We start from the raw sequence: 25,816 nt of genomic DNA, 5'->3' as shown, positions 1-25,816 counted from the left end.
TTGTTTCTGACATCAAACAAAAAACCAACAACAAACAAACACATAACTTGACATAAGATAGGCATATGGCACTTTGTCTCTGACATCAAACAAAAAACCAACAACAAACAAACACATAACTTGACATAAGATAGACATATGGCACTTTGTTTCTGACATCAAACAAAAAACCAACAAGAAACAAACACATAACTTGACATAAGATAGACATATGGCACTTTGTTTCTGACATCAAACAAAAAACCAACAACAAACAAACACATAACTTGACATAAGATAGGCATATGGCACTTTGTCTCTGACATCAAACAAAAAACCAACAACAAACAAACACATAACTTGACATAAGATAGGCATATGGCACTTTGTTTCTGACATCAAACAAAAAACCAACAACAAACAAACACATAACTTGACATAAGATAGGCATATGGCACTTTGTCTCTGACATCAAACAAAAAACCAACAACAAACAAACACATAACTTGACATAAGATAGGCATATGGCACTTTGTCTCTGACATCAAACAAAAAACCAACAACAAACAAACACATAACTTGACATAAGATAGGCATATGGCACTTTGTTTCTGACATCAAACAAAAAACCAACAACAAACAAACACATAACTTGACATAAGATAGGCATATGGCACTTTGTTTCTGACATCAAACAAAAAACCAACAACAAACAAACACATAACTTGACATAAGATAGGCATATGGCACTTTGTTTCTGACATCAAGCAAAAAACCAACAACAAACACATAACTTGACATAAGATAGGCATATGGCACTTTGTTTCTGACATCAAACAAAAAACCAACAACAAACAAACACATAACTTGACATAAGATAGGCATATGGCACTTTGTTTCTGACATCAAACAAAAAACCAACAACAAACAAACACATAACTTGACATAAGATAGGCATATGGCACTTTGTTTCTGACATCAAACAAAAAACCAACAACAAACAAACACATAACTTGACATAAGATAGACATATGGCACTTTGTTTCTGACATCAAACAAAAAACCAACAACAAACAAACACATAACTTGACATAAGATAGGCATATGGCACTTTGTCTCTGACATCAAACAAAAAACCAACAACAAACAAACACATAACTTGACATAAGATAGGCATATGGCACTTTGTTTCTGACATCAAACAAAAAACCAACAACAAACAAACACATAACTTGACATAAGATAGGCATATGGCACTTTGTCTCTGACATCAAACAAAAAACCAACAACAAGCAAACACATAACTTGACATAAGATAGGCATATGGCACTTTGTCTCTGACATCAAACAAAAAAACAACAACAAACAAACACATAACTTGACATAAGATAGGCATATGGCACTTTGTTTCTGAAATCAAACAAAAAACCAACAACAAACAAACACATAACTTGACATAAGATAGGCATATGGCACTTTGTCTCTGACATCAAACAAAAAACCAACAACAAGCAAACACATAACTTGACATAAGATAGGCATATGGCACTTTGTCTCTGACATCAAACAAAAAACCAACAACAAACACATAACTTGACATAAGATAGGCATATGGCACTTTGTCTCTGACACCAAACAAAAAACCAACAACAAACAAACACATAACTTGACATAAGATAGGCATATGGCACTTTGTTTCTGACATCAAACAAGAAGATTGAAAAGAAATGCAACACAAACCAAAATTTATTTGTTCAAAATATATTGTTTAATAACTGTGTCAAAAAAAGAAAAAAGAATCTGAATAGCATTATCAACACAGCCAGTAGCTGGATCAATTAAAAAAAAAGACTCACAACACAGTCTAGTAGTCACAACACAGTCTAGTAGTCAAGCCAAAGTCCCATTTACAAACTTTAAATCAAATGGCAAAGATGTCAGGATGGCACAAAAAGAAATGTTTTATTTTAAATCTATTCAGAATTGATTGTAAAACAACAGATAGAAAGGTAAAATTAGTAATATTAAATTACTATTGCAATTCTTGAAGTTGTTGTGAAACATTTCATAAAAAATATGGAGGAAACAGTTTTACATGAACTTAGTGTGTATATGGCACTAATCAAAATCTTTCCTATATACAAAACAACATCAAAATGAGGTGCAGCTCTACAAGCAAAGAAATGAAGCAAGAACAATAGCTAAACATAAAAATTCTAAACTAAGCTGTAAAAAAGTTATTTCCCTTGGTAAGATTTCAATTAAATGGGTAATGCTTATAAAATTGTGGACATAATTGATGCACCATGCTTAGTTTTGTTTCACAACTTTGAGACCTTCATTCAGAAATGAAAATGATCAAGTCCTAGCCCATATCATCAGCAGGGGATGATGGTAAACAGGGTTTGAACTTAGTTTGAACAAAGCAGCAGCCCATAGAAGTAACTATCCTTCAGAGGCGCTGGAGATGGATAGGTCATACCCTTCGCAAGCACCTGGAACCACCCAGAAAAGAGGAAGAGGGGACAGCCAAGAAATACATGGCACCGCAATTTGGAAGAAAATGCCTAGCAGATGGGTAAGATGTGGAGTCAGTTGGAGAGACTTGCCAGAACCGAGATGCCTGGAGGAAGCTGGTTGGTGGCCTATGGTGGCAGAGATGAGATTTAGAAAAGCATTCATAACATTTGACAAGATGACACAAAATTTTGGTGTGAAGCATGATAAATACACTATTTTGTTTACAGGTCTTAGATAAATATTTTTTTTAAAATTTGAGTGAAGAAAAGATACTATGTTGATAGTAAAAAAAATAGCATTAATTTTTATAAAACAGTAATAGATGCCTAATCTATGACTGAGGAAGTGTATCAAGGACTGGTCTCTTTAGTTACATGAAAAGTTGCTGAGGGAAGTTATGGTGATGTAAAATGCCACAAATTAAGTAAAAATTAAAAAAATATATATATGAAAAATGATCAGGGATGGTTTTGTTTTACTGAGAAAACATTTTTTTTTGTCCAACAAAATCCCCCAAAAAACGTTTTAAAATATGTTGAAAATGTAGACAATAGAATACATTATTTTGGTCATTAGGCAGTTTATTTATAACATGATACAAAAACATGATATCAAATGAAAAAAATTCAGAGTAGCAGTTAACACAGCTGTATAAGGAAGTAACAAATAGATTTGATAACAAAGAATATATTCATGGATACTAGTCATCCTCAAAGAATACACAAATTTCTAACAGAAAATAGGTGTTCTAGTTTTCTAGAAATAAATAACTACATTTATTTCCATCCAGCACATGATAACTGCTTAAGTGATACCATTGGAAAAGTGGAATTCAATTTCAAAATGTAAGAAGTAGTAGTCCTCAAGAGTCCTGTCTTCTGCTGAGTTCAGGATTCTCATTGTTTGATAAGGACTGTATCACCAACACGTAGAAACTGTCTAGAATCTTCAGCAGAAGGAAGCATACGAGCATGCACACCAAACGGAACCTGAAAGAATAACACATATTGATATGAGGAATAAAGAATGAACACATATTACATAAGTGAAGCAAAAAGTTATGTTCTAAAAGTATTGAAAAATAATTCATTAGGTAGTAAAACATTGACATTATAGAAATGCTAAGATGTTGGTCCTCAAAAAGTGAACTAAGTATGCCATAGAACAGAACTCAATTAAAATTTTTTTAAAATTTCTACAGATTGCAGTTAAGCATTTCTTGAGTCCAAACTAGTCAAGAAAGATTTACAATGAATTGCAGAAATTGGAAAATAATTTTTCCCAAGTATGTAATGAATATTAAATAAATTTTATAATAAAGAGCATACAAATTAAAATGAAAGTGTAGAAAAAAAAAAGACAGGTTCACCTTCTTGCCACGCCAGAGTCCCAATGTTCTTAGAGGTTCTCGACTCTTTTGTCCAGTCTCCTGATCCATACATATCATCTGACACCTGGAGCATGGACCTTGGCACTAGAAAAAAAAAGTTATTCTATTTTTTTCCATCTTTTGTGCATCAGTTGTTAAGTTTCTAAAAAACTTTTTTTTTTTTTACAAAGCTTATATAAACTCTCTGTCTGTCTGGTCAAAAGTTTGTACACATTATTTCTTCCACACCCAATTTTTTACAAAGCTTATATAAACTCTCTGTCTGTCTGGTCAAAAGTTTATACACATTATGTCTTCCACACCCAATTTCAGATCAATCTGAAATTTTGTACAATTATTTCTTTTACCTGACAAAACAAGAATCAATAAGAAAAATTAACCAATTAGTTAATCAACTATTGGTAATTGATTATTTTGTTTGGTATAAGTTGAATTAGTCTTCTTTATACTTTGTAGAGAGAAAAGTTTGAAACTAACAATAGATAACTATAAAATCTTATATTTTCATAAGCACTCTTCAGGCACAGTGGTTAGTGTATTGGATTCAGGAGGCTTTAGCCCTCGAGTTCAAATTCAGGTTGTTCAACTTTCTTTTTTGAAAAGGCATTTAAAAGGCAATCACGATAATATTCACCCCGATACCTCCTTCTTTCTCCCCCACCCCTTTCCCAACTGTAATCTCACAGATTTATTATTGTTAGATATATCTATTACAAATTTGATTACATGACTGATCAAAACTAATTGATACAACTACTCTTCATATAATAATAATAATAATAATAATAATAATAATAATAATCTTTATTGTCCGTATGGAAATTTGATTTACAATTTGTGCACTACACCAAACAAAAACATTATAACTATAAGAAACCAAAGTGTACATTCACACCAGACTCACTCATATTTTACATGTGACAAAGTTTATACCAGATTGTTCTTATTTAATGATTTGATTGCCAGGGGAACAAAAGAGTGTTTGTGTCTGTCAGTCTTTGCTATCGGTGTCTTGTATCTCTTCTGTGATGGTAAAATCACAAAATCCTGACACAAAGGGTGATTCTTTATTTCGAGGATCTTGTTAGCTTTTTTTTTATAGATGTTTGTCTCAAACAACTGCCCAAATGGGGTTTGTATTTTGCCAATGATTGTTTTTTGTCAATATAAAGGTCTGTTTATAAGAAACTTTTATCAAGGAAGAGAAATTTTAAAGGAAACAAAAATATGCAATTGATGAAAACATAATATTGATTAGTTTATAGACGAATAAGAATTTCAATAACTCAGTAAATTTGTTTTTGCTAAAATAATAGCAAGTGAGTTAATCTCAAAGTGAGAAAAGTGAAACTTCACTTACAACAATGGTCTGGTCAGAAACCAAAAGTGTACTCCAGTTGTCCTCTTCAAAAGCTTCTCCACCATCAATAACAACATTACCACGGAAACGTAGCACTAAATTATCTTCAGCTGTAGACAAAGTTACAAATATTTATTACTTAATACAAATTGAAGGCCTTCTATCATTTCTAAAAGAAATATAAATGAACATAAAATGTACATTTCAACTAGGGGGTGCACCGGATAGTCGCTCCGGCTTCTGACGAATATCCGGCATTTTTTACTATCCGGTGCTATTCGGCTCCGGTCGGATATCACTACCGGATAGTAAACCGGATAGTAAAAAGTACACCTATTTAATATGCATAAAGTGGACCTCGTTCCATTAATGTCTGTTGTAGAATGTATTATTGTTGATATTAAAACAAAATAATGTGCTTAAAAAAAGAGCCATTATGAATATGCACCAAACATTGTTTATTATAAAGACAAGGCGTGTTAATAACTTAACATAAATAGAAATGAAACTTTACATCATAAATGCGCTTTACATACAGAGCACCAATGGCTGACACTTTTTTCAATTTGTCTTGACCTTTGAGTAGGTTAGTTAACATGTTAAAATGCTACATTCCTTGACTACGTCATGCAGACCAGACGTCTGTCTAGCTGTGCGGGTATATCTCCAGAGGTAGAGATGAACAACTCCCACCCCTTTTATTTGTTTAGTCCATCACATTGAGTTTTTTTTATAGGCAGGTGACCACAAGTTAAATACGATGGACATAGGTTTAATGTCAGCGTATTGACACTCTCTAGAGGTCACACCTTTCGAGGGAACTGAGTTTGTTCATTTAGTGGTTAATCTTTATTACAGGAGCTGGACTACCATAGCCACACCTCTAATGTAACTAGGACTAGGTATATTTCCAGATGAACAACTCCCTCCCCCTTTTATTTGTTTAGTCCATCACATTGAGTTCATTGATTGACAGGTGACCCAAAGTCAGATACGATGGACGTAAGCACTCTCTAGAGGTCACACGAGGGAACTATGTTTGTTTACTTAGTAGTTAATCTTAATTGGGGTGGGGGTGGGGAGACTGGACTTCAAGCCAAACATCTACACGGGTATCTGGACAAAGAGTTTGCTTATTTGGAGAAAAATCTTAATCACATGGTTGGGCTAGAGGCCACACCTTTTCAAGTGTGCCGAGTTACTTGAACATAAATCTCAATTAGTAAGCTGGACTAAAGATCACACACACCTAAACGAGTGACCTTTGGTTACACAGAACACAAACCGCGAGATTATATAGCCCAGTAAGCCAGTAACTAATTATTTTGTAGAAAACACGACCAGGGCTATCTTTAAATGGAGAGCTAAACACCCCCTACACTTTATTTTATTTCTTTGGTCCTTGAGACCCAATTTATTGATAAACATTGAACATTTTTAAGCCAGAATGAAAAAACACAACGTGCTAACAAAGGATATTACACTGTCAATAAATATTACGGTTAAATAATTTTTCTAACGTGTTAACTTGAATATTATTCCTGCAAATATGTGTCTTGATTTGATAATAATATTCTTAATAATTTGTGACAGTCAATTAACTCCTTGTTATTACTATTTTTGTTTACTTAAGATGCCTACTTAGCCACTGTGTAATAGGCTAGGACAACTTTTACACATCTGACATCCATAGGATTACTATCGTGCCCTTTTGTAACAGTTACTGGAACCACCAATAAAATCATTAATAAGTATTAATTAAGGAAGATGTTTCTAACATACGATCTTTGCATTTAATGTTTTTTACGTACGTTCTTTGCACAATAAAATAAAACAAAGATGTGCATGTTTGCGTGTGTGTATTTTTTTGCCTTGTATTAAAACCTTTTGAAAGAAAGCTAATTTCATTGTTTAATTCTTTTGACTTAATAAATAACGGAAAACCTTACAGTAAATTTTAAAATCGCATAAAATAAATTGAATAATAATACCGCAGTTAGATCTAGCAAACAAAGAAATAATATGCTGGAGCGTAAAAAAAACAAACAAAAAAACCCTTGACCTCTAACTAGTGAACGTGTATAATTTATCTATATGCTTGACTGACCATGCCAATATGTTATCTTTTTTGTGCGTATGCTCAAGGAAAAAACAATGCTTGATGGTTAAAACAAACAACTATACACACTACACTAGGACTACTTGTGTAGGCTCACTAGGTATATCTGACCAGGTTGTTGGTCTGAAATTCAGGAACACATATATTCGACCACTATACAAGGCAGATTGCTCTTTACTTATGAGAGATTTACATTAGTAACCAGTTAAATATACACTAACATATTTTACATTGACCCTCCTATACACATCCTTTACAGTTGGTGACATCGTACATACACACAGACACACTCATGCTATACAGATTTTTAGAAATACTGTTAAGCTTGAATAAATCAATCAGTAACAGAGTTTAAAACAATAAGGTATATAAAAGGAAAAAAAATAATACCAACCAATATAGGTATGTTATTTAACAGTTTCGTAAAATGTTCAGCAACACAAGCTATTAACAAGACACTTAGGTATCCGGCTCTGGCCGAATATCAAATTTTACTATCCGGTCATATCCGGCCCCGGCCGGATATCAAAAAGTACTATCCGGTGCACCTCTAATTTCAACTAAATAGTATTTGATCCATACTCATTATCTCATCCCTTAACAGCATTGAATAAATGTACAAGTTTTCAAATGGTTCTGTGATACACTATTTGGGCTTATCAAGACAAGTCTCACTCACTGATATCTGCTGGGGAAGTTGGCACTCTTGTATCTTCTGCATCATCTACCTGGCCAAGTTCCACCATCTTTTTCTGCAACTCCCTCACACTTGGCCTTGTCACTAATAAGAGTTGAGACTCGTTGGCCATCGACAGCTTGGGTTTATCTTTGTCTGTAGATGTGAAAAAAAAAGGTGAAAATGAGTTTTAGCTCTTATTATGAGCAAATGAATTTGGTAAAAATTGTGATGCCTAAATAGTATTGATCATTACTGCCCAATTAATTCACAAATACTTTGAGTCAGATCTACTTTTTAAGTTATTATATCTGTATACAGGTGCTAAAATTATTATTTGTGAAATATTTTACTCCTTTTTTTTGATGAAAGTACTGGAAGAAAAATATTATTTAGAATGAATGGAGGAATAACAGAATACTCGTGGAATCCCAATATTTTTCCAGATTAACTCTTTGACTCCTGAGTTATTTTCCACGTTTGGACAGAATTAATTTTTCCGCAATTTTGGAATGTGCTACTTCGCTTCGATTAAACTTGTTTAACTTTTTAAATTTATTATTGGAAAATAATAAATTTGATATAGAATTAAGAGAAATGCATGCTCTTTCTCTTTCTTAAATTTTCTAGCTTGCAAATCATGTTGTTGTAATTTTGAGTTATGAATATAAAAATTAAAAATGAAAAACTCACCAACTGACATTGAAAATATCCATCCAAGTGAAAGTAATAAGAAATTTATAGTCAGAATTGAATCCAAAGAAATTGTTTTCTCCTTTTTATCCATTTATTTATAGAACACCATAGAAGAAACAAAAAACACAAAAAATAATCAACTGGAACTAATAATCCAATGTCACTTACTTAAACTTTTTTTGGGAGTCAGTTACACAGATCGGGTTTCAAACAAGGAAATTATATGCCGAACTGGAAGTCAAACACTTGGTGAGGTTGTGACAGAGCGTCACTTGAGGTTTGAGGGACATGTTCTCTGACAAAATAAACTACACATACCAAGAGTTGCGATGACATGAAAGCCAATATGAGGAAAGCGCAAACAGGGACGTCCTCGTATTACTTGGCGCCACACCTTCATGGATGACCTCAGAATAGTGGACACCAGGTGGGAAGATGCTTCAGACATAGCCAGTGACATCTTTGTGGAAACAGCTTGTCGCCCAATGCGCCCAACGGTGCAGAAGGACCTAAGTCTAAGTTTCTTCTAAAGTTCTTCATATACATAATATATAAATATTCCTACTAGCTGTGATATTCATGCAAGCAGTCAATATGAATATGTGGGTTCGACTTGCATCCAACGCAAACATAAACCGTTCTCCCTGACCAACAGTGTTTACATACTCTGTCTTTCTTTATAGTTGTAGGTCTCCATTCTCTGAAAATGGATCTTCTTCTAGCAGGGGTGTTCAATTTAATCCTATGGTCAGCATAGCTATTTATTGTGCTGACAAGACTATCAACAATATCATTGTCAATAAAAAACAACAACAGTCCCGCTCATTAGATGCAGTGCAGATTAAGTCCAGATTGACACCCACATTTCTTGCTGGAACAAATCTGAAATTGTTCCACTTCAGTATCCAGATCTACCTCTAATTATCTTTAGATGATGTAGAGAAAGCTAAATCAGTTCTAAATTTAACTTTAACTGGGGGTGGGGCTGCTTCAGCAGCTGATAAACTTCATCATTACTAGACCTAGCCCTAGGTCCAGATCTATAAATTAATTCACTATATCATTAGATTTAGAATCAATATCACCATCAGATAAAGTCAAATCAATGTCATCTGAATTATTTTCAATAACAAATTCTCTAGCTTCCTCATCAAAGAAATATTTAGATCTACAAAGTTTAGATGGTCCTGGTTGAGTCTTCATGTAAAAAAAAACATACAGAAAAATAAACAAATGTAGTCTCTTTCAAAACTTTATACAAAATAAAAACACGCTGAATGAAGGAATTTTCAAATGTTTAGCAAAGGGAAACTATTCTAGATAAAAAATTAAGCAATAAAAAACATCAACCGGAGAAATAGAAAAAAAAAAATTTAAATCACCGATGATTTCAGCGTTGATCTGACTTCTTTCCCATTTTAAACCAACATGGAGTGCGTTTTTCCGGAGTCAAAGAGTTAAGAAATGAGTTACCAATACAACATTTGGCAAATAACACAGAAGAAGTACTCTAGTGAGACATGACCAGAAAAATGAAAACTTTGTTATTAATACAACTTTTGAGTTTCTGAACAAACATAGAGGTAACTTCTCAGCCTACCTATATTAACAAATGACTGTTACCTTCAGATGCTACAAGCTCCTTATCTTTGAGTTTACTGGCCCTCGTGTCATCCTCTTGTTGTCTCAACAACCTAATACCAGATGTACCCAAGTTCTCACTCAGCCAGTCAGAGACAGCATCTCCACAGTCAAATGTATTCACTCTACAAGTAGCCAAAAACTTCAAATATACTTTATAAATTAGCCCTCATTGAATAAGATATTTTATTCTAAGAACTGAAACAATATCTAAGGTCTTCATAAGTATATCTGGTATGAAGATAAAAGAATCATTAATCAAAGGAATACTGTTTTTTAATTAAAAGACAGAAAAAGAGATAATTCATAGCTTGTCCCCAAAAGATTAATGCTGCCTTAACTCTTTCTCCCCTAATTGATACCATCATTGATTTGAACTCATTAAATGAAATTAATGTTTGATTTTAGAAACTTACTTTGTCTTATATAAAAAGAGCAGGCATTACTCTTTAATTCTATACCATAGAAAACATTTTCTGATAACAAACGAAAACCTTATTAAAGCTTTATCAAAAAAGGAGAGTGAAAGAATGAATAATTCTGTTGAAACGTGGAAAATAATTACGAACAGAAAGAGTTCAAAGAATACACAACCATTTCATTGAAAACTTAAATTTCAAAACTATTTTTTTGAACTAATAAACTTGGCTAAATAGTACTAAATTACTAAAAATAAATAATAATAACAGACAACTGTTGAAACTGCCATTATTTTAATAAAAAAGAAATGAAAAATATACTCTCAAATACAATTGTTTAATGACTGGAAACAAGGGAAGTAAGTTTTTAATTGTGTGTGCTCAGAATACTTGTTCAGTTTACTAATCAATCTCATTAAGAAAAAAAAATATGGCTATGGAGAAAAGCTTACAAATATTTGGGGGGAATTTATTTTCATTTCAAAAAGTTGTATAAATGTAGGAGGATAAGATACATTGTCTTATAATGTAATACAATAAATAGTTCATTGCTTACATACTTACATTGTAATCAATAAGTTTTTTGAAATCTAGATTTTAATTTCCTTTAAAACACAGTTTCAGTTTTAAAACAAGTACCAGAAGTAGTAAAAACCTAACCTGTCTCCACAAACTTTATTGGTACAAAAGTTGGCAGTAGCATCAAATGTAGCATCTTGATCAAGTGGCAGTTCAAATGAAGATGATCCTAGAATGAATCAATGTGATTTGTTAAGATAAAATCTTTAATGAGGTTGAAAATAGTGAATGATGTGCAATTTACTATATACAAATCAGCAGAAAGGATCAGAAAAGTTAATTGGATCTACTAAAAAAGCTTTCAACCAAGAGTCATGCATAAATGTGCTGCTTATAAAAGAAAATGTTATCTTTACAAGTACTTTTATCTTACCTGGAAATGACAAAATTAATTTTTTGTTTGTCAGATCAATGTAAGGGCTGAGCAAGCAAATTTTGGGCTCTCGTTTTTGACCAATGGTGACTCCAGTATCATTGACCAACACCCATTCTCTGTCATACAACAATCCTTTGCTGCTCATTTCCCATTCACTGACCTATGCAAATTAGAATATGTAAAGAATGAGAAGACAACCCAGTGTTATGTAGTAATAATTAAAAATGATGATGATACTTTAAAAAAAAAAAGCAGTGCTGGACATGACAAATAGAATGTAAATTACCCTAAAAGCTCCACATGATTTAATAGGATATAAATATATGTCAGTGACTTTTCTTTCTGTTAATGAGCAGGTCATGGACACACTAGAAGCTCTAATCTCATTGGTGCTCATGGATGATACAGGGCCATTAACTCTGTCAGCTAATAGAAAAACAAAAAGCAAAATTAGTATGCAGGGCTAATATTAAAGCTGAAAATTTATGAAAAACAAAATCACTGCAAAGGTCAATGCTCTGAAAATTACACAATACAAATCACCATTCATACATTTCAAGGGACCCACACAACTAGGTGAATACTGTTTTCATAACATTATCTAATTTCTCATTGATTGACTAGTTTTGTCAAGCAATGTCTTAAGTATGCTTCAAAAATACTTTTTATTTTAGAACTAAATGAAATAAACATGACAGCTAATGTGTTGCTAGATAAAATAAACTGCAATGTACATGACAGCTAATGTGTTGGTTGATTGAATAAACTTAACAGCTTTGTAATTCATGAGTAACATTTAGCTATTGTTTACTTAATTTGCCATCAAATGAAAACACAAAAAAAAAAGCAAAACAAAACAAAACAAAAACAAAACAACAAAAACTAGAAAGAATGCAACAAAGAAAATGAGTTTAGTACAGAGACTAGTATAAGACAGAACTTCTGTAAAATCTGGCTACTGATGAGATACAGGAGACAAGACATTAACTAACGAGCTAACTAATAAACTCTAATATGAGAATTGCTACCAGGAGACTTTATCCTAACATTTTGTAGAGTTCACATTGCAATGATTTATCCAGTAGATCTTTTGATCCCTCATCAATGTAGTATAAAAACATAACAAAGAGAAAAAAAGCCCAGCGATACAATGTTTGAATTGAAACTTGAATAAAAAATGAAATAGACTAGCTTTGTAGAATAAAACAGAAAAAATAATCTTTCAGTATAACAACACTATATGAAATATAAAACTGAATTGATTAATCCATAGGTGGTAAAAAAAAGTATTTATTTACAACTGGCTGCCTAGTCTATTTTATTTGGTTCTTTTTATATACTTGGATCTATAATTAATTTTCTCAAACGTCAAAGAAGGGCAAGGGAAATAAATCTTCTTTCTTGACTCTATTTGGTAGTAATCAGATAGTTCCTGAGCTATTTCTGGCTTTACTAGTAAGAACTAATGAGTTCAGGATGATATTGTTACTAGCAACACCATCCGAACATGCCCTCTTGACTGGTGACAGTTGCAATCATTACAAAAAAAGTCTTCAAATATTAAAATGTAAGGTTTCATTTAAAGCAAAAATAGAAAATTACTACTGACAAAAAAAAAAGGCAATTTAGAACTCTGGAACCGGAGTTGTCTAAACTGTACACCTTTCACTTAAAACTTCTAAATGTAAAAGCTGTATGTTAAGCAATCAAATAAATACATTTCAACCTACATAAACTTGTCCCATCATGTGTGCAAAGATCATTCTTTTGATGAGGCTCACTAGTTGGTTGAATGACAGGCTCGCTAGTTGGTTGATTGACATCTTTCTTGTACCAACTAGGGTCAGGAAAAACTGGAATAGATGATGGATTCTCCAAGAAACTGTCACTTATAAATCTTAGACAGGCTCTGGCATCAGCTATGGTTGACATATAGCCAAAGGAAATTCTGACCGCTCCAGTGGGCTGACCATTTATCAAGTCTACATTGTCACCACAAACATGACCAGCCTAATATGGAATGGAAGTTCAAAGCTCAAGATGCATAAAAAGCTAAAAAAAATGTCTATAAACTAATTTCTTATGTGGATAACTATGTTTACAGATCTTTCTTTGTTAGAGCTAGCTGACAGTAAGTAATAGACACACTATTGTATAAACCAAGAAAAATGTTCTACTGTCTTTTCAATGTACTCTTTAAATAACAAAAAAAATCTAAACATAATACAGATTTACTTGTTAAAATTCATGTTAAGGAAAACCTAACAAAATAAGTACATTTCATTTACTTAAAAATACTTGATCAAACAAGAGTTTAAATAAGATGATTTTTTTTTTTGGTTTGAGGAATTTTGTCCCTTCAAAACAAGAAGAGATAAACAAATAAATTTCTGGCTTACAGCAAAATTCTCTTTTATAACTTTGGATGAAAGTCCCAAGTAGAACTGACAAGCTCCTATGTTACAGAAACATCCAGTGCGCAGATGTACGTCATGCAGTTGTGCAAACTTATCCACCTGTGGAATGATAAAGCTGTTATAATCTTGTGGAAGTCATTAAGCTTATAATATGTATATGTCTCCCCTCCCCCCCCCCATTTGAATGTATTGCACTGTCATCATGATGGTCTTAACTATTTCCATACCCAGCCACCTTGATAGAGGTTTAAACTATAAGGTAATATTTTTCCATTCTGGGGGAACAACTGAAACTTATAAAACAACAAACCATTTTATAAAGACAGACAAGAAAAACAAGAAAACATCAGAAAGTTGGCTACATTTTTACATTAAAATTGAACAAAATGCTTTACTTGCAAACAATGAATTAAATCTGGCAACATACAAAACTAGGTAGTTTTTGCAAAAGGAAGACAAATAGAAGATGGAATTATTGAAAACAACATTAAAGAAAATTTCCTTTCAAGGTCTTCCATGTTCATGTCTCCGATGAAGTTAGACACACAAGTTTTTGTGATCATGTTTATAAGCTTATGGCCAGTATTAAAACTTACTTGCCTTTACTTCAGAAGCAATTTGGAGACAACAGAACTGGTCGTCAAGTCTTAAGACAACAATGTGAGAAGAGAACTGTCCTGGGAGCCAAATCTTGGTCCAACATTTGAACTATTCACTGCTTTAGCTACTTTTGTCCATTTAAGGCAACATTACAAAACGAAAATTTTATGCTTCATCACACCTAACCATCAAGGCTTAACTTAGCTGGTCATTGAATCAGTCATCTAGCACCTTCACTTACAGTCAGTCAAGAAAACTTATTTGTCCTTTAGATCTTGAAATGTTTAAGAGAATTTTTTTTAATTGACTAATCAGCTCAAAGTGTTTTTTTCTATCATCTATTTGATTTGCCACTATTGAGAAATAAACAACTTTAATTAGATAAATCTTTTACAAGACAACAATTATTGCATCATCACATCCAGTCGATCAATAATAAATTTTAAAATGTTCATTGTCCCATGCAATCTATCCAAAGTGAAAAAGTCAACTTCTGAGACATGACCAACAACTAAGACTTTATTGCATGACTTGACAGGCTACTAGATACTAACCTCTGCATAACCAATGAACTTGCCATCTGATCTCTTTAAGTTAAATGTGACTATGCCCCCTTGACTACTAAGCTCTTCAAATGTCTGACTGCCATAGATCACAGCTAATGGATGACCATTACCATGTTTGAGACTCTTGAGATTATGGTAAAAATATTGAGTAACTGCCAACACATGTTTGGATAAGTTTAGCATTCCCCCTATAGATGGAGATAAAGAAGGATATTCATAAGTGTAAATTTCATTTAAATATCATCAACCACTTAGTAACAAACATGAATGAAACTTAGAATGATTATGTCAGTATTTTATCTATTTCTTACAAGAGAATGAAATCATCTCTCTAATACATTTTTCAACAGGGTACCTTTAAAGTAGAATTCATTAAACTTATCAAATTTTAAAAACATTGAATTCAAAGAAGTATTTTCTTTAGCTACAATAACTATACTGTAAATAGACCCCTGGTAGACAACAGCTGTGTCTACATTACATGTCAAAGTATATGCAGGTCCTAACCAGGTCAGCATGGCCAAGCGAGATACTACACTCATCCATTATCTTGAACTTTGAAGATGACAATGCAATTATAACTATTTTGGGCTGTTATGTTTCTTCACTATGCATTGATACCCGTATGCATACAAAATGCTAGAGACTTTAAAATAGGAAATCTAAGACCCCTAAATGTTTAGGCTTCTTAACCTATCTTGCTATAAAATTAAATAGAAAAAAAATGTGTCTCTAAAGTTATTTTAACTTAAAGGGAAACAATTTGAAATGAAACAGGTATGTGCAGATATATTGGAACAGACTTAGTGAATATTATTTGTGAAAAAATTACACCATTGGCTGGACTTTGTTTATCAGCCATTACTTATGACATTGATCAAATATGACATTCAATTCTAGCATGTCATTTAATAGACACAAAAAATACAACAACAAATAACTAGTGTGTGTCATTAACATTCATCTCTAATTAAATGACAAGCTGGAAAAACAAGCAAACAAACCAGCTAGTTTTTGTACTGTATCCAAACCATGTTTTAAACTGATTATATTTAGGAATGGCAGAGTTCCATCTTCAAATCTGTGGATAAAAGCATTATATGCATAAATCAAAAGTTGTCACTGAGAGAATTTAAATATGTTGCTCTACATAATGCTACATTAAAGATATACTGCTACTGTAATTACCTTTCAGGAAGACTCTTCCAGAATGCATGAAATCGTTCTTTTGCTGTGCTCATGGCTACTGTTCCACCACCAAAATAAGTTTTCCTCAATGTACCAGCTGCACTTTTACTGACTAGCAGTGCACCTAGAACAGTGAATTACTGCCATTATATTAGCACAGCAGCAACAAATAAGTAACTAAAATCTTCTATACTATTGTCAACTTAAACAGAAGCAAGACAAGGTAAGCAATATGTATTATTTTTACAATGGATAATAATATGTAGATGATTAAAACAAGATTAAAACAAGAACCACAAACAAAGGCCATCAGATCTAGGGTTCTCTTCCACCACACCATTGACAGACCAACACACAAAGTGTAGTTCTAAAATTCATGAGTCCCTTCTGCCAATCTTATTTTCAGGCACCCCCTCAATATATCACTAGCATTACAATCCCTAGTGTTGCTTTAGGTCAACAGCAACAGCCTCCTTAAGTTAACAGGCAGGGTGATAGAAGCTTCTTTCATAATGTTCCAGAATGCCAGCTCTGTAATTTCCTTCTCAACACTTTGGGCGAAAGGAAGCTCTGTCTATTTCTAAACACTCATGTCCTGGCTCTATGTTGAATAGTGCACAATATTTTGTGGGAAGTCGTTCGCAGGACAGAAATATAGCAATATGTTTGAAATTATCAAAACATTATAACAAAACACTATGATTTTCTTTTGAAGTTTTGTACTTCACAAATAACCAAACCAAATGGCTGTAGTATTTGGTTAATCCTATGTACTTAATCCAAATTAATGAAGTTTCCCCCTTTGTTGGCTATACCAAAGTTTGATTGCATGTTCTTTGTTGTACAAACCTAAACTACATGACCAAACAAAAAAAAAAGTCACCAACACAATGAAAGTTGTGAATATCAAAGAAAAATGTAAATCTACTTACCCAGCCCAGTTGGGTAACCAAATATTTTGTAGAATGAAACTGTAACAAAATCTGGCTTTGTAATTGACAAATTAAGTTCACTGGTACTGACATAAGCAGCTGCATCCAGAACAACAAACCATTTCTCTGATCTACTGGAGCTATGGAAAAGATGAAAAAATAATTCTAGAACTCACATAAACTGTTACTTTGCTTAAAATTCTGAAATTGAATTCAATATTTTCTCATTTTTGTTAATGAAATTGAAATAACACATCACATTACATTACTTGCTTCTTGAACCTCTAATTCTTTCAAGGAATCTTTACTCCTGAAAAATATGAGCACTTTGCTTTTCACAATTACTTTGAACTCTTAGTGGATTTACAATGTAGACTGTGTGGAATTATACAGTACATCTTATCTTATAAAATACAGATGTTACTTCAAAACAAGAAGATGATTATGTCTTATATACTTATATAGTATAAATGTACTTTATGGTAATGTAAGAGAGAACAAGAAAGCTGTAGATCATCCACTCTTAACTTTTCACAACAACAGTTGGAAGAAGAAAGAACAGGCTATGCCCACATGGTGGGAAAGTATTAAGGAGGGGCCTCCTTAGTGACAGGATGTTGCAAAAGGAAAACACTATCGAGGAATAAAATGCCATAAGTGTGTAGCATTGGTGGTATACTAGATGAAAGCTTTTTTTTTTTGTTTTACCAATCAAACTGCTAAAGATAAATACAATGAAAAAACAAACACACATAAACCTTCTAATTGTAGTCAACTGAGATACACAAACCTTCTAATTGTAGTCAACTGAGATACACAAACCTTCTAATTGTAGTCAACTGAGATACACAAACCTTCTAATTGTAGTCAACTGAGATACACAAACCTTCTAATTGTAGTCAACTGAGATACACAAACCTTCTAATTGTAGTCAACTGAGATAGTAGATACACAAACCTTCTGCCAGGGAGGTTTAGTCCCTTCTCTTGAATATGTTTTATCCATTTCAGTGGATGCTTCTTTCCTGAAAAATTCGATTGTGCAGGATAAGCAAAGAGAGACTGTGCAGTAGCTGAGGAGGTTGGATAGTGATCTGAATCAACTGAAGAGGAGTTCTCTTGGGTCTCAGCATGATTCACAGAAGTAGGAGTTTGATTAGTCAAGGCAGTAGTCATCTCATTTTCATCCAGGCAGTAGATCCCTTGACATCGACCAGCAACAACTTCTCTCATTCCCTGCACAGATGTATGGTTGTCTTCCAAGTAACAAAAAACTCCAGCACTTTGAGAATCTTCCTTTTCTGAAATTAATTTAAGAGGGTAGAATTAAGACCTTCTTTTTTTTTTTACAATACCCTTTATTCAAGTCAGAACATCATGGAAGTTGGAGGATGGAACTTGGATACTGATCTCAAAAATGACTCTTATGATGATTTTCCTAGAAATTTAACAATTGATGCATATCACTGAGAAAAGAATTACTAGCTTGTTGGCCTTACAGGGAAACCTCTAGTTTGACAGCTATAATTTTTCAAAGTAAAAAAGAAATAAATTTAAATTTGGCTTAGATCTAGATCCAGCATCGGTTTTGAAAGGACTATTGCGTTCTTGAAAAGACTACCGCATTCAGGAATTTGTGAAAGTAAGGTATTATTGATTCATGAGTTTAATAAATTAATGTTCAGGAAAATTCTGTGCATCGTATTATAGGTCTAAATCTAAAGGCCTATCATTGAAATATTATAAATTGTAGTAGATCTATATATTCAATTTACCAAGATTTATTCTGGGGGGGGGGGGGGGGGGGGGGAATGGGGAAGATTAAAAAATGTTATATTATTTTTTAATCTAACATTTATTAGTTATTAAGAGAAAAAAACAACAACAACAAGTTGTATAAAGGAGGTATTGTTCTTTTTAAAAAAAAACATTTTTTTTAAACTAGTATAATGTTAGCAGCACCTACCTGTAGAAAATGTAAAACAATCTGCAACAATTCTGAGAGAAGCAGTACATCCTGATGTAAAGATGAGATTATATTCTTCTGGATTTGTTTTGAAAAACTTGAGAACTCTATCAAATCAGTTCAAGCAAAATAAGTGTTAAGTTCTTGTGTCTATGAAACAAAATAATCTAAATTATAATACAAAATGCTTTTCTTTTAACTACTCCTTTTTTCACTTTTAAACTGGATAGTAAATCATTTACCAAAAACCTATTTATATTGTGGATATTATATTTTTCATAGCTGTCATCCTAGACATAATCAATAAGTGATGAACTATAAATTTTCTGAAAATAGCTTTGAGATTTGACAATGTGACTAACCTATATCTTATCTGGTCAATAGTATCTGTGGACAATTTGCTTGAAGCATTGTGACTATGTGGGTTGCCATACAAATGGGACATGAGATCATGATGCACAGCATCAACTTGTGAGCTGCTGTAGAGGGTTGCACCAGCATGATCAACATAGACAGCATCTAGAGAAGGAAGGGTGAAATTCAATTAAAAAATTAACACTAATACAAATTATTTTTACAAATGGATATCCTTAGTAGGAAATTGATTTTTGAAATGGAGAGGTATTTTTACAAAGCTTATATTAAGTCACTCTGTCTGTCTGTTTTGTAAAAAGTTGGTACACCTGATTTCAGCTACACCCAATCTTGGATCAAGCTGAAAATTTGCAATATTATTTCTTTTTACCTGACAACACAAGAATCAATAATAAATAAAAAACAATTAGTTAATTAACTATTGGTAATAAATTATTTTGTTTTGGTATCTTGAACAAGGGAAAGAAATGGTAATTGACTAAAGTGGTGGTATAAGCTGAATTAGTCCCCTTTGTAGGTCATCGGCTGAGTCTTAGTGAACACAACCTGAAAAAAAAAAGTTAAGACTATAGGAATAATAGATAACTATACAATCTTCCATGTTCATAAGCTCTCCACTGGTTACCGTGTTAGCTTGAGCAGCCTAAGAAGGCTTGAGTCAAGAGTTTGAATTGAGGTAATTCCCCCTTTTTTTAAATTTTATATTATGAATTTAAGTAATAAACTATTCATTATCATCATCATCTGTCCCTTAACTTTCCTAATAGGGGTGTTGTGACAGTTCACTAAACCAAATCACTACACATTTCTTGATCAACAAGGATATCAAGAAAGAGGCTGATTCAATTCTTTTACATTGTCCAGTAAACGTTTCTTTGGATGACCCTTTGATCACCTTTGTGCACCATATCAACATCCCTTTTTTTTTTAAAAGAAATTCTGGGGATATCATAAAAAAAAGACAAAAACAAAACAAACAAAAACAACAAAACATAACATAGACATATATACGCTTCAATGAATATGAAACATGTCACATTTAATAGTTCATTAAGAAACATAGTCATTGAATCTTGTCAGTTTCTTCAACTGATCCCTTGGTTGCAGGGAATGATAAGTAGTTTTGTTGATTGTGCTTCTAATGTTGGCTTGTAATGACCTGTGGCTACTGTTTAGGTCTTGAGTTTTATTGTCCTGTATGTTGTCATCAGTATCAGGAAATATATCTTCTTGTTCTGTTTCTTGTTCGGGTTAATATGCACTATGTTTCTTTGGTACATTGCACCATTGTCACCTTGAATAATGTAAGCTCTCTGATTTACTTGGGACTGGATTCTTCCATGTCTCAAGGTAAGGTCATTTGGCAATTGGAAATATACCATCTTATACTTAGCTGCACTTGATTTCTTCATTACTTTCTTCAAAATTTTAACTGCTGACTCAGCCTTTCCATTGGATTGATGGTGTCCTGGGGAGAATTTCCAATAAATCACTCTCCATTCCATCATAAATTTGGAAAAATATTTCAGTAAAATTGTTTTGTTATTGACGATATGTTTTCTACTTCTATGAAATTTGAATAATAGTCCACTATAACCAAATATTAAATTGTTTTCACACATTTGGAATAAATCAATTACAATCTTGTCCCACTTTGAGCCTATTTCATGCTTTATTAATTCTTCTCTCTGATTCGCTGGTTTGTTTTTCTGACAAATTTAACATGAGTTGGCTATTTTCTTTATCCTAGCTGATAATCCAAGCCAGAAAACTGTTTCTTTGCTCTTCTTTTCATTGAGTCTAATCCCAGGTGTGTAACATGGAGATTTTTTTCTATTTCCTTGAAATCTGATACCAATATGTCAACATGTCTCTTTGTGAAAATATTTTTTTCAGTTCAATTGTGTTTGTCTGGCAACCTATTTGTGGTATACTGAACCAGTGTTTGCATTGTTCTATCTTTCTCTGTCTCCATTCTGACTTTCTCCATCACTGCATCTGGTATTACCAGTCTATTGACACAATAAGTGACAATAATTTGAATAATAGTCAGGGACAGACTCAGGGATATCACTCTTTGTCTTTTCCTCTGATGAGTCTCTATAAACTCTATTCAATACAATACAGCTATAATATAAACAAGTTTTCTTCTTTAACATATAATATTGAAACTGAATAGATCTATAATAATTTAGACTTAGAATAATTTGAATAATAGTCAGGGACAGACTCAGGGATATCACTCTTTGTCTTTTCCTCTGATGAGTCTCTATAAACTCTATTCAATACAATACAGCTATAATATAAACAAGTTTTCTTCTTTAACATATAATATTGAAACTGAATAGATCTATAATAATTTAGACTTAGCGCACCATATCAACAAAATTATTAGCAGAAACAAAAGTTATAAATAATCAAAATTGATTTTCCTTCATTTTTCATTTAAAATCGAAAAAAAAAATGCTACGTCATATCAGTCATAGTAGGAATCTAATCTATATACTATATAATATAGCGCCTAGTAATCTAGAATGTCTAGATGCACAACTAGCTAGATTTTTAATTTTATTTAAATCTTAGCATATAAAGAAGCTGCATTCGTTCAGTCCATACCCTTCAACTGAGGAAACTCCTGATTTCTGGCATCTTCTACCAAATAATTGTACATCATTTTCCAATGTTGTCCAATAGATCTAAAAGTAAAGAAGGGTAGTACTGGTGTACACTGAATAACCTTCGACCTTATTTATTGAATAATCTAGATTAGGTGAAAATAATTTAAATATCTATTTTTAGAAAGTCACTTGACTAGCAAACATAAAACTTTTCAAACATTTTATTTCGACGAATTAGATTTAAATTTGTGTGAATACTCAATATTTATTATTCAATATCTAAAACTTGACATCTAGATCTACTAGTTTATACAAACTTCAAAAGTGTACAGACGTTAGCCTCCGTTAGGCTATCAGACTATTTCTAATAATGTCGCAGACCACGTGAGAAAACATCTAAAAATAGCTAGATCTATGTGTGCATGTGACCAAAGCCGTCAAAATGGCTGATGATAAAAGTGACCATGTAACAAACATAGGCGGAAATATTTCACACATTTCTTCAAGTGAAAATCTCGATATTTCATTCACCACTAATAATAGTGAATTGTTATTGGATCTTACTGACATAAGATATCACGATGAACATCTTAGATCTACAGAAAGAAGTAAGCACTAGAAATTTAGAAATGACTTGTCTCGAGACTCACTCTGCTGAGTCTCAGCAGTCTGAGTCTGACTCTGTCAAGTCTGTCTCTATCTAGAGTCTAAGACACTCGACTCTAGTGACTAGTCAGTAGTCTGACTCTAGTCTCTCTACGTGTCTCTACTCTAGAGTCTAGTGAGTCTAGTCTCTATTTACTAATTACTCTATTTAAATTTAATCTAATTCTATTATAATTACGTATTACTCAGTATACTATAACTATAACTTACTATAAGAATTGATACTATTATTAGTATTATTACTATTTAATTACTTTTACTAATTAAAGTAATTACTAATCACTAGATTTAACTAGATCTAGTACTTTGTCTTTTTTAGTAGTAATTACTAGTAACTAGTATTATGAGTTAAAAATAATTATTAATTATAATAAATACTATAATAATTATTTATTATATTTATAGACCTATAAAATAATTATAGATCTAGCGGAATCTAGTGCCTACGGTCTAGAGATAGAATCTAAAACTCTGTCTAACTTGAAAAAAACATTCTAACTTAAACTAAGACTGATGGTCTTGCCTTGCTAAGACTGACATGTCACTATTGACAAGTATTGAGACTTATTCTTTTTCTAGACTAGAATCTAGATCTATATTAAGTATTTGGGTACTAGTTGAGATGCTAGACATAGATTACTTGATACTTTCATCTCTATATCTGATCATCAGATCTATCATCTAGATCTAAATATATTTATAATATACTAGATCTAGTTATTACAATTAGATTTCTTCTTCTTCGTTCTCATTGTTATGTTGGAGTGTTCAGATGACTAGACCAATACATGAGATGAACTGCGCAGTGGTTTCCAAATCAGGGAGCTCTCCATATAGTTTTCTTTCTATTGGGGTGTTTTGGGGCCAATGTCTTATACGGGCCTCTTGGTAAAGAGAGCAGTTTTGGAGGACGTGGTCGGCATTCTCTGGTGATACTCCACATGGGCAGATTTCACAGGTTCCAATTTTGAGCTTCCGGTACATGTGTTTTCGCATTCTGTTGTGTCCGGTCCTGAGTTGAACGATTAGATGTTGGTCTTGTCGGGATAGCTTATAGTAAGCGTCATCTTTCTTGTGATTTGGATGAGAGCTTGTCCATTTCTCATTTCTCTCACATAATACTAAACATTTAAGTAAAAAAACAACAACCCTGTTAAAGACAGAGTAAAGTAAATAAGGATGGATCATGCCTATAATGAGTTGATTTCTCTCAGTAGAGCACATTTTTCATTCTAATAAAAAAATAAAATTTGCAGATCAAATTAAGTCTAACTTAGACAGAGGCAGAACTAGCCAATACTATTATGTGAAGTGAGAACATCTGAGTTACAAATAATGCACATACATTCTGTAATGGGCATAATCATCATAAGTAAGATCATCTAAATTTTTAATTAAACAATCTTGGCACAGACCTTATTATTTTTGTCACACAAAAGTTTGTCAAAAATAGCTATGTACAACAGTTGGTGGAATTTTGACTATTGTGGCATAAGAAAATAGTGAGAATCTCATTAGCGGAGATGTTTTGAAATTTATGCCTTTTTCAAAAGGTTTTCAGTCAATAATGTTGCGATGGTATATATCTATCTATATAATTCTCTTCGTGGCCCAACCATGCGGGACACCACAAAAAAGTCATGGAAAGATAACTTTTATTTCTGCCAGTCGGACTAGAGTTACCCCACATAACTTTTGCGGCGACAGAGAGCAAGGCTCAGAAAAAAAAAGAAGGGGGGAGGGAGAACATTTTACATTCTCTATTTGGCTACATTTATGTGTGCATTTTTTTACACACACATCAATATCTGGTGTCATTAAAATAGTTGCAGGTTTTTTCTGTAGTTTTGTTTTGATTTTTCCCCTTCTTATTGCCCTTCGTTCCCTAACCATGGCCACCGCTTCACATATATATTTCGTGGCGTCAACAGTTCTTTTAATGTAGTCGAATCCCTGCATTAGGTGACATCTAGCGAGAAGTCACTTTGTAGTGAAGTAAAGAGAAGTAATTGTCCCTCAAAATATATATGTTTCAATTATAAAACTGCATTATATGTAGGGTTACCAGATGTCTGGCATAAGGAGGACATTATATCCTCTTTAGATCATGTCCTCCATCTGGCATGTGTCGTACTAAATTGTGAAAATGTCCGGCTTGTACTCAGTTTACTGTTTTAGCAAAACTGTATATCTTCTGATTTAAGCACACACTCATATATATAGAGAGAGATAGATAGATAGATATATAAATGATGTAAGCCTACTTTTTTATGACATCTTTTATGAATAGGGTTTGGTATACTCAGACGAGACCAATAGTTATAGAAGGCCTCAACACTGACCTGCGATGTCACAACATTTGGGCAGTGGAGACCAATAGTTTGTTGCCATGTCATACAGACCAGGCAAAAATAAAATAGAGATTTAAACTCGTTAAGTTGCTCACCTGCATGAACATCTTTTTTTTTTCCCATAAGTGTGACATGTGGACCATAAAGGAATAATTAAAAAGCACGCTTATATTAAGGAAAAATCATTTTTGAAAATGGTGACAAAGACAATGTTAAGATGCAATTCCAGTACAAAGTTTTCTTTATGATTGATTAATATACACACCGTCTTTGATATAAACTTTACATTAACTTATCAGAGTATTTTAAAAATATAATCTTAACATTAACATTTAATTATTTTATTTTATTTTGATCTACCTTCTTACAATTATAATTGTCTG

The 25,816-nt window shown here is 32.7% G+C and overlaps 2 protein-coding genes across 2 annotated transcripts in view; one reads left to right on the top strand and one right to left on the bottom strand.

Moving 5' to 3' along the window:
• Window positions 1-1,724: 1,724 nt before the first annotated feature.
• Window positions 1,725-22,764, bottom strand: LOC106051148 (molybdenum cofactor sulfurase-like). The gene is made up of 19 exons (XM_056004244.1): window positions 22,734-22,764; window positions 22,415-22,494; window positions 19,786-19,942; window positions 19,424-19,530; window positions 18,416-18,758; window positions 17,459-17,598; window positions 16,527-16,650; window positions 16,343-16,419; window positions 15,327-15,526; window positions 14,155-14,271; window positions 13,486-13,765; window positions 12,042-12,181; window positions 11,753-11,915; window positions 11,461-11,548; window positions 10,364-10,506; window positions 8,048-8,200; window positions 5,250-5,359; window positions 3,869-3,973; window positions 1,725-3,488 (listed from the first exon to the last, which is right to left on the bottom strand). Exons 2-19 carry the CDS (start codon window positions 22,470-22,472, stop codon window positions 3,396-3,398), a joined length of 2,598 nt encoding a protein of 865 aa, XP_055860219.1. The 5' UTR covers window positions 22,473-22,494; window positions 22,734-22,764; the 3' UTR covers window positions 1,725-3,395.
• LOC106050978 (uncharacterized) overlaps window positions 22,762-25,816 on the top strand; it is a 77,944-nt gene continuing 74,889 nt past the window's right edge. Inside the window, exon 1 of the mRNA XM_056004245.1 lies at window positions 22,762-23,024. Coding sequence (XP_055860220.1) covers window positions 22,859-23,024 — 166 coding nt within the window. The 5' untranslated portion in view covers window positions 22,762-22,858. The remainder of the gene's footprint in view (window positions 23,025-25,816) is intronic.

The sequence above is a fragment of the Biomphalaria glabrata genome, chromosome 11, assembly GCF_947242115.1.
Source record: "Biomphalaria glabrata chromosome 11, xgBioGlab47.1, whole genome shotgun sequence".
In the NCBI taxonomy this organism is placed as follows: domain Eukaryota; kingdom Metazoa; phylum Mollusca; class Gastropoda; family Planorbidae; genus Biomphalaria; species Biomphalaria glabrata.
The sequence above is the reverse complement of the archived record's forward strand: the minus strand, read 5'-3'. Positions and strand labels throughout refer to the sequence as shown.

Excerpts from the sequence above, each read along its gene's own strand:
- LOC106051148 (XM_056004244.1), bottom strand. The coding sequence starts at position 22,472 with ATGATGTACAATTATTTGGTAGAAGATGCCAGAAATCAGGAGTTTCCT. Across the intron at positions 17,599-18,415 it reads CTAAACCTCCCTGGCAGAAG|CTCCAGTAGATCAGAGAAAT; the intron begins GTTTGTGTATCT and ends TCTTTTCCATAG. Across the intron at positions 10,507-11,460 it reads AATAAAGTTTGTGGAGACAG|AGTGAATACATTTGACTGTG; the intron begins GTTAGGTTTTTA and ends GGCTACTTGTAG.